General features: G+C 41.0%; 1 protein-coding gene across 2 annotated transcripts in view; it reads left to right on the plus strand.

The window, feature by feature from the left end:
• SUFU (SUFU negative regulator of hedgehog signaling) overlaps window positions 1–10209 on the plus strand; it is a 135550-nt gene extending 125341 nt beyond the window's left edge. For both annotated transcript variants that reach the window (XM_088131809.1, XM_088131810.1), the window contains exon 12: window positions 10087–10209. In XM_088131809.1, coding sequence (XP_087987935.1) covers window positions 10087–10194 — 108 coding nt within the window. In that variant the 3' untranslated portion in view covers window positions 10195–10209. The remainder of the gene's footprint in view (window positions 1–10086) is intronic.

Consider the following 10209-nt stretch of genomic DNA (forward strand, 5'->3'; position numbering starts at 1 on the left):
ACAGCTTGTCTGAGATATGAATTTAAGTCTTGCCTGTTATTGCCAAGAAGTTAATACATCTAGAACACATCTGCAAAGCAAGGAAATGTAGTATTCTCCAAAACATCTTATTCCAGGTATAATTCTTCTCAGTAAAAAGAATCTAAATGGCTAGAAGGGCAATCTACCTTCATAAGGTTTATTTGAATGTGAGCAATATCATCTTCATCAGCACAGTAATGGAAAATTTTTAAATGTTCAATTTATATTACTATTCAGAAGCATAAGGAAGTCATTTGGCAAAGAAAGAAACTTGGGGATAGGTTTAATTTTGGATGAGATTCATCCTGCATTTGCTTATTATCTTCCCCCGTTTTATGCAGTTAATATATGTTTGAACTTCAATTACTGGAACTCCTAGCATTGGCATGCTGGCTAAGAATAATAGGAGTTACGCACCCAATTCATCTTGAAGTCAATAGGTTGAGAATAATATATCTATAAGCTATAAATGGTAACACCAGCATCTTGTTCAATTTTGAAGTAATAAAAGTTGATGTGATGTATGCTTTTTGTGGTTGGTGTGGCAACTGGTTCTTGCTTATAGGCCTGGACTGTGAACTGGAAGGTCTAGAAAGAGAGGCTGGTCCTTTTGCTTCACTTTGCTTTTTCAAATGTTACTTCATCTGCTGAGTCACTTAAGTAGTGTAAAGAAAGAACTGGTAGACCTCTTGCTGGAGGGAATAATATGCTATTATCCAATCTGGCCTTGGATGATGTCTAAGCTAGAATTCAGCACAATTATCTCCGCTGTGGCCCTGTTTGCATTATGTTTTAAATAATGGACGAAGCCTAGATTTAGTCCCAAACAGTTCCAGTCTTGGTAAGCACAAAACTAATTTCTCCAAGTCAGCTAACTCATCCATGTTAGGAAAACTGCTTCTCTGAAGGTTAACTGTCCATTCTATTAACTTGCAAAAATGGGACTTTCCAATGCACTTTGTCCCCACATGTGACTGTTTTGGTCATTTACCTCTTCTACAGCCAAAGGCATTGAGGGGGATGGAAGAAGGACCAAAATAAGTGGGGTCCCCAGAACCTACAGTTAGTGCCATTCTTGACTGTATCAATCAAGTTTTTAAAAAATCTCTCTAGAGGGAAAAAAAATAAAAAGGCTGGGAGTGAAGCGACAGCCTCTAAGCTTCCATTGCAGCAGCTAAAAAGATGAAGAACACGGCTTCCATCTGACCTTCCTAGTCATCCTGGATTGTCTGCTGCCAGCATATGAAGATGAGTGAATTAACTGGTGGGGTAATCAATATGTCAGTTATGTTGTACAAGCAGGACCATGATAAGCCCTCTGTAAGTTCACATCCAACTTGCCCAAACTCTTCAACCACCTCTCTGGATCCTCTCTCTTCTCCTTTTCTAATATATACTGGGAAATGTAGGTACTGTAAAGGGAAGTTTTTCTTTCTTTCTCCCAAATGAAATGTGGGGAGATTCAGGACTAATAAAAGGAAGTACTTCTGTACATAATGCATAATTAAACCATACCTGCCAACATGTCAGGATCAGAAATAAAGAGATGCGCTGTGCAATGTGCCATGCATAATACATCACACTATGCTTTTGCTCCTCCTCTGCTGCACACATTCCATCTCTTGAGCCCTAAAGGGATAGGCATAGCAAAACGTTATTAAGTGGGACCGAAACAGAGTTTGGCATTGTAGGAATAATATTCCCTCAGCCCATACCAATGCAGTGGGCAAGATGATTGGCTTTGTGAGTCCACATGAATATTTCTAGGCTGTTTTATATTCTTTGCATTCTGACTACTAATTTATCAAAATTGTCATTCACATCAAACAGCATAAGGTACTGTTTAAAAAAAAATCTGAAAAAGTAGATTTGTATTCACTGCTTTGTCAGTAAATTATATGGACTGAATCAAGAGTCCATTAGACCTTGTGAGGCTTTTAAATTCTTTTGACTTAGGCCTGATGATACCTATATGGGCCTTGCATCATGAATCCCACCATGGGACATTGAGAAATCACAAGTGCATGTTCCATAGTTAGCTTTTTGACTTCAGGGACTAGTCTCCTAAAGGTTCTTCTGCCACTGCTAATTCATGGCCACTCCCACCTTCTCTTCCTAACAACTTTCTCACAGCATAGCACTCAGCCGGCTGGAGAATCCTTGCTCTTTCTGATGTTCTGATGGCACACACCAAGCCAGCAGATCAACCGAGTTCTCTCGTGCCCATGCCCATTATTCTTCCTAAGAGCTTTATCACAGCCAAACGGGCCCAATGGGGAAGTGCTGCAATTCAGATCCAAAACCAGAAAGGAACTTTGTAATGAGAATGGGGGGACATACTGTGCTTGCCAGTAGTTCCTTAAAGAAGCTGGATCTTTCCTTAGGCTCACAGAGTTGCTGAGCAATCCCAATTACAAAGGCACCAAGGTAGAACAAGATGTGTCAAAGCAAGCATGATGTCTTTTCAGTGTTTGGCTATCATGTAAGCCAAAAAGAGATGCAATTTCTTTAAGCAGGAGCCAAAAGGTATCTGAAGTACAGCACATCACTAATATGCAAGCAGCTGGGAGCCCTGTCTTTCTTGCACACTGTGAAGATGTGCACCAAGTGATCTGACCTGCTGAAGGCCCAGATTCTCCAGGATGGAGGTTTTCAGCAGAATGATCCTCCCCAAACTGTAACCATGGCAGCCATTGCAGGATATTAATCAGGTCTGATTAAACAGTTTGGGTACAGTAAAGGCCACCAGTTCTGAAGGTTTTTCATGGGAACTGGACAAATCTATAGCAAATAGAGCTATCAATGGCAATGCTTTAGATGGATATGTACAATGGCACTTAAAAGTTTGTGAACCCTTTTAAATTTTCAATATTTCTGCATAAATATGACCTAAAACATGATTTGTTCTCCACACAAGTCCTAAAACTAGATAAAGAGAATGAACAGATAAGAATAAACAATAATAAAAGAATGAAATAAAAGAATAACGTATAAAAAAGAGAGTAAACGAGACAAAAACATCCGTGTTCTTTTATTTATTGAGAAAAATGGGTTCACAAGCTTTTAAGCACCACCGTATTATTTCCTGAATCCCTGGCACATAACTTAAAAACCAGTTGCTAAGGAGCTGCTGCTCCTCTGTTCTGCCTGTGAGTTTCCAAGATGATATTTATGGTCTAGGCCAGTGTTTCTCAACCTTGGCAGCTTTAAGATGTGTGGACTTCAACTCCCAGAATTCCCTAGCCAGCCAAGCTGGCTGCGGAATTCTGGGAGTTGGTCCACACATCTTAAAGTTGCCAAGGTTGAGAAACATTGGTCTAGGCACTCTTCTTGAAAATAACCCACAAAGGACATGATGGGGCTTATTTCTGAGAAAGCATACATAGGATTTGGCTACAAATAAAACAGCCTTACTAATGCATGTTTTATTTACATAATTCCATCCTACTTTTCTCTCCTTTTTCCACCTTCCCACCATTTCAGTAGGAGCATTTTCAATGTCCTTCTTCACTCACTTAAAATCGACTTCTTCATGTTTGTGGAAACATAAATAAAAATGGTATTTTCACATACTTGGTTGACCAAGACATGTATCCTACTACTGCCTTTATCTTCATAACAATTATTATATAATTTTCATAAGGTGTTAAAAATGAAGACTGATCCATTTTTCTCCCTTCAAACTTTTACTTACCTCTATAGTGAGGAAACTTTTTATGTCTCAGTAAGATGGGATCTGAAATTACAGTGTGAAAGATATGCATTCAGATGAAACTTAATCAACTCTGCTCTGTAGCTAGACAGTCCCTAGATTTTGAAGAATTTGCCCAGTTGCTTAGAAGCCAGCTCAGGGTGATTCTGATACTTTCTTGAATGTGAGTTAAAAGGGAAAGAGTCATCTTAGGTTGCGGTCTTACGGCCAGGAAGTTTGAAGCCAGCGAGACTTGCTTGTTGAGTAAGATCATGCAATGAAACAATTTTACAATCTTAAAACAAAGCAAAAATCCTAATACTGTACACAAAGCCTGTTTAACTTTACTTCCATCTAAGCATGCATAGGATAGGACAGTGTACTTGCAGTCACAAAGCAGGGCTTGGTGTGATCAGGAAAGCCAGGTTAAATGTCCCACAGCAATTACTACCCTCAATCTCTCCTAAATCAGGAATTTGACATTGTGGGCATGCAGCATCTACTCATTGCAGGTGGCTGAACTGACACAGCATTAGAAAGCCGGTATGGTGTAGAACAGTGTTTCTCAACCTTGGCAGTTTGAAGATGTATGGACTTCCAGAATTCCTCAGCCAGCATACTGGCTAGGGAATTCTGGGAGTTGAAGTCCATACATCTTCAAACTGCCAAGGCTGAGAAACACTGGTGTAGAGATTAAGGTGTTGGATTGGCATCAGGGAGACCCAGAATCAAATCGATCTTCAGTCACAAAAGGTCACTGGGTGACTTTAAGCCATTCCGTCTCTGTTAACCCAGCCTAACTCATAGGGGTGTTCTTGTGGGCAAAAATAGGAAGAGGGAGTGCTATGAACATCATCTTGATCTCCTGAATAAAAAGCGAGATACAAAGCTAACAAATTAAAAAGAGAAATAAAACATCAGGCTAATTTGAAGAAAGCATGTTCAGTTAAATGTTTGGTCTAGGTGACTGTGACCATCATAAGAAAGAGACGAATCATTTATAAAATAATCAGGACTTTCCAATTACATTTGGGCTTCAGGAACTCTGTACCATTTGTTAGTATGCCATCTTGTGACATCATGGTAATTCTACTTGGAGTGTCTCTGTGGCAATTTCCAGGTGGGAAACAGGTTTAGGCAGTTTGGGGCTCTGACAATATCAACTGTCTGCACATCACCTGATCAAGGAGAGGGTAAACATCAATGGATAATCATAGCTTGATTTTAAATGCACATATTTATTTTAAGAAGTCTGTCCACCCAGATAGGGATTTTTTTACACATACAGGGTATGTATTTTCAAGACATCCCCAACTGGGATCATGACCCATTAAATACTTGTGAATTAGTAATTTACTTCGCTGTAACAGTGACGCAGATAAATTAACTACTGCCTCAGCTATCTTGGCTATGAATTTTGTTGTACGGTTTTTTATATGGTTTTTATTGTTGTTACATCATTGTGTTGTTTTTGATGTTTTTATATATTTTTTTTATTGTTTGTCAGCTGCCTAGAGTCATGTCTTTGGGATGGGTAGCTATATAAATTGAACAAACAAACAAACAAACAGTAATATAGTATATCTTTGGAAGCTTTAATTGTCACATTACTAGACTGGCAAAAACTTCAAGTATTAAAATTATTCTTTACCTTGGAGGCTCCTTTGGCATGATGCACCTGGACCCTTTTTGGTCTATTCATTTAACTAATATTCTACTATGTGTCTAAACCATATGAAGATGCAGAAAAAAATGAGATCCTGTGTCTAATGAAGAAAATTGGATTATACATCCTAGTACTAGTCTAGGATACAAAACAAAATTTCTTTATTTTAACAAGACTTCAGGGCAACTTTTCAAAAGAATCTTTGTATATACTTCTATAAACAGAAAAGCACTTTCTTTTCATAGTATCTTTCCCTTCCTTGTTCTGAGATGACTTCCTGTCAAATTAGATTTTGCTCTTTTTCTTACTTTATTTCATAGGCTGGCCCTTTCACATCAATGCAAAGCTAAATCATGATGTGAAGGCTATTTCCTTTAATGATAAACTAAATATAACAGCTAGTTACCATCAAACTGCAAATACACTGTACACACATTTTAGAAAAATGAGAACACTAAATAAGGAACTCTACCATATTATGTTTTGTGCCCACTCTGCTGCCACAGAGCCTTTTCTCCATGTTGTCCTCACCAGCGCTGACTTCCAAACACTTTCTGTGGCAGCATGGTCTCTTGGCCATAGAATAGCATCCATGTTAGAGGGCCAGGAAGCTATCTTGATTAAGAAAGGAGGGCAGTTGCATGCCCAGCTGGTTACGATTAGTGTTTTATTTTGAACATATCTGAAGCCTTCTGTATTGTTCTTAGCATCATTTACTGAACTCATTCTGGGCTTTACCTTTCTAATACCATCTCTACAATTCTTGGTTGTTCCTCTGTACACTTCCTTTGTGATCTGTGCCTCTTTCCACTTCCTATCTGTCCTTTTTGCTTTCACATCTACATTCAGCTTTTGTATAGCTAGCTAGCTAGCTAGCTTGCTTGCTTGTTTTATTTATGAACTTATATGTCTGCCTATTTCACCTAAAGATCCTAGGTGCCTCACAACAACCAATGAAAACAACAATATAAAAACAAGCAAATCAAACTCTTCTCACCAGGTGGCAAACCACCTATCTTGTGGACTCTTTGACTCAGCTCCATCCTTGCCCAAAGCTTGGGGGAAGAACTAGGTCTTCACAGCCTTCCAGAAGATGAAAACAGTAGGGGCCTCCCAAATATCAAGTGGGAGACTATTCCAAAGAGTCAGGGTGGCTACAGAGAAGGCAGGCCTCCAAGGTCCCACCAGATGATGTTTGAGGGAAGGGACCTGGAGCATGCCCACCCTGTCTGACCTAGTGGGAGAAGCTGTCCTACAAATAACCTGGTGCTGTGCCATGTAGGGCTTTAAAGTTGATAACCAGCACCTTGAATTGCACCTGGAAAACAACGGGAGCCAGTGCAGCTCATGCAACAGTGGTGTAACAGGGGTAAACAATGGAGTGCCCAAAATTGCAGGCGCCACTGCAATCTAGATCAGTTACAGCTTCCGGATGGTCTTCAAGGGCAGCCTCATGTAGAGCACATTGCAATAATCCAATCAGATTATTCCCAGTTCAGGAATGGGCACACCTGGCATACAAGATGATAATCATGATGATCATGATATATTAAACTTGCCACCTGCTCTTCCAGTAGGAGCCAGGAGTCCAGGAGAACCTCCAAACTGCACACCACTTCTGTTTGGGGGAATGCGATCCCTTCCAGTGTCAAAGGTGTCATCTCTTCCAACCCCAGGGAGCCAAAAACCCACAACCACACCAGCTTGCTGGGATTGAGTCACACCCAGTTTCTCCCCATCCAGGCCCTTACAGCCTCCAGGTATTCTGCAAGCACCTGAACAGCATCACATGCCTGGCATGGGGTAGAGATCATCAGCAAACTAACAGTACCAATTCCATGCCACCAACTGATCTCATCCAATGGCTTCATACAGATGTTAAACAGAAGAGAATAATAGGGGCCTAGGGCTAGACTTCTTCTCCCCTACCAATATCAACTGATACTAAACCCAGAGGAAGGAGGAGAACCCCTGCGAAACAGTGCCCCCCACTCCCAAGCCCTGGAGTGGCCCAGTAGGGTTCCATGTTGATGGTACTGAAAGCTGCTGAGAGATCCAGGAAGGCCAGAATGGACACCCCTCCATCCCTGCCCTCGAAAGGACATCCACAAGTGCAACCAATGTTGTCATGGTGCTATAGCCCAGGTTGAATTCTGATTGAAAAGGGTCCAGATAATCTGCTTCATCCAGGGCACTCCACAGTGGGGAACCCACCACCTTCTTGAGAACCTTCTCTAAAAAAGGGAAGGTTGGAGACTGGATGGAAGCTATCCAAAACTGTCTAAGGGTCTAAGAATTGCTTCTTGAGGAGGGGGCAAACCACCAGCTCTTTCAAGACAGGCAGGATCAATCCCTCTTGCAAGGAGGCATTAACCATTGCTTAGACTCAACTATGTACCACCTTCAAGGAGGCCTTGTCCAACAAGGAGAGAGATGGGTCCAGACTACAGGTGGCAGAGCTCACAGCAGCAAGGACTCTGTCCACTTCCTCAGGATTGACCAGCTCAGACTCTTCCCAAATAACCAAGCTAAGAATCATGTCCACTAGATCCACCCTAATGGAGTCTAATTCTAGTCAAGCAACTTTGTTCGACAAATGCCTAGAATAATCTTCACAGTGACCCTGAAGAGGCTCACCCAGCCCCTCCTTACCCAGGAGGGCTCTAGTTACCTGAAACAGAGTCACTGGCTGGCTATCTGCAGACACAATAAGAGCAGAGAAGTAAGCATGCATTGCTGCTGTTATTGTCACAAAACAAATGCTAATAAAGGGTCTTGCCTGTGCCTGGTTAGCTTCATCCTTTGCGTTCCTCCAACAGAGATGTAGGTGTCTCTTGTGTTGCTTTATTTCCTGGAGCTCCTCCATGTAAACCAAGGGGCTTTATGGGATTTGTGATAGCAGAGAATCTGCACAGGCACAATCCGATTCAAGGCCTGTCATGTGCTCATTCCAAGCTGTAACTAAGGCCTCAGCTGAACTGTGCACCAGAGCCTCAGGAATAACCCCACGATCCCTCTGGAACCCTAATGGGCCCATCAGTCACCCAGGATGGGCCAATCAAATAGGCTACAGAGAACCATAGGGCCAAGAGGGATTGATCTGTCCATGGTGAGGGACTGAGGTTAATGTCATATAATCATAGAGTTGGAAGGGACTTAAAAAGTCATCAAGTCCAACCCCCTGCATATTTGAGGATTCACTATACCATCCCCCAAAGATGACTAAACATACCAAGGTCTTTTATCTGTTGCCCAAAGAAGCAAGTTGAAGTCCCATCAACACCATCTATCTGGGGAACTCCATTGCCAACTCAGCTATGGGGTTAAGGAGCTCAGGCAGAGCTGCTGCTACACAGCAGGGAGTGAGGTAGATAAGCAACAAGCCCAACTGATCCCAAGGCCCAATTTCACAAAGAGGGTCTCATATCTGGCTATGTCAGGGGGAGTACCCATAAAAGCTACTCAAGACTCCTGAATGAAAACAGCTACACCTCCCACCCGTCACAGAGTTGCAGCTGGTGCCACACTTGAAACCTGAGAGGGCACATTTCTGAGAGGAATACCACTCTCCATACCCAACCAGGTTTCGGTAATGCATACCAACTCAGCCCTCTCATCCACATTCAAATCATGAATGAAGTGAGCTCTATTACAGGCTGACCTAAGCAGCTGCAGTCTCAGGAGACATTGGCTTTGTCTATTCTCCTTTTCTACCTAACTGGAATTATTAGTATTTCCTTTTTAAAGAACTCGCACACATCATAAGCTGCTTTTCCCAACAGCTTTTTCTGCTATGGTAATCTATTTGGAGTTTACCCACTTTCATGGACCCAAAATATGTGCTTAGTTCGACTTAATATCAAGAACTTCATTATCACAGGGTCACTTTCCCCCAGAATCCTGCTACTTCCAATTCCTCAACTAAAGTCTCCTCACTTTCTGAAGGAAATAGTTGTCAGCAAGACAACTCAGGAATTTCCTAGAAGGACCATGCTTGGTACAGTAGTTTGTCTCCCAACAGAGGGAAAGGTAAGGACTACTATCACTATTATGTCATGCCTGTTTAAAGATCTGTGATTTGTTTATGGTTATAATAGACATTAAGAACAGTACTTTTATTCATTCATCAATGTACTTCATCCCAAATGCTCCGTACAATACTGTCACTTTAGTCACTTAGACTTCTGAGTAGGCATGGATGCTTTTAATATACTATACAAGTTTTCTTCTCTATTGTTTCAGTTCCTTTTGAACAAATTGTATCTTTGGATTACTATATTATGGGAGTCATCCCACAAAATCTCAGTTATACCTACTAAGTCATATTTGCTTTCTGTACAAAAAGTTTAAGTTTGTCTAGTTTATTTTCCATATTGTGAGCATTAGTATACAGTACAGAAATAGACAACAAAGATAATGAACTTTCTGTTCTTTCTGATTTTTCATTATAAACAACTTCCTTCTACAATGCACATCATCTGAAGTTCTAACTTCAGGGTTTTCATCCCTGACTCCTATGGGATGACTCTATGGATTTTTATCCCTGACTGCTACGGCCACCTAAACAAGCTCATCATACTTTGGTCAAACATATTTTTGCTAGTCTTTATGAGGTGGTTAGACCATAGTCCCAGAAACTAAGACTCTTATGTCAACACCAATTCTGAAGCTATACATTAATCTATGGTACTTTTTTCTTCCTTTCTAGTTGTCTTTCATGGAATGGATTAGAGGTATTTCTGTAAGGATCGGTAAGTGTAAGTATTTGCACCTTCTTCCTAGATTTTCAGTATCCATAGTGCTCTTGGCAATATAATTTGTTCTCACAAGA

This window comes from Python bivittatus, unplaced genomic scaffold (assembly GCF_059951505.1).
Source record: "Python bivittatus isolate LINGU-HERP-01145 unplaced genomic scaffold, Pbiv_v1 ctg000980_np1212, whole genome shotgun sequence".
Lineage (NCBI taxonomy): Eukaryota > Metazoa > Chordata > Lepidosauria > Squamata > Pythonidae > Python > Python bivittatus.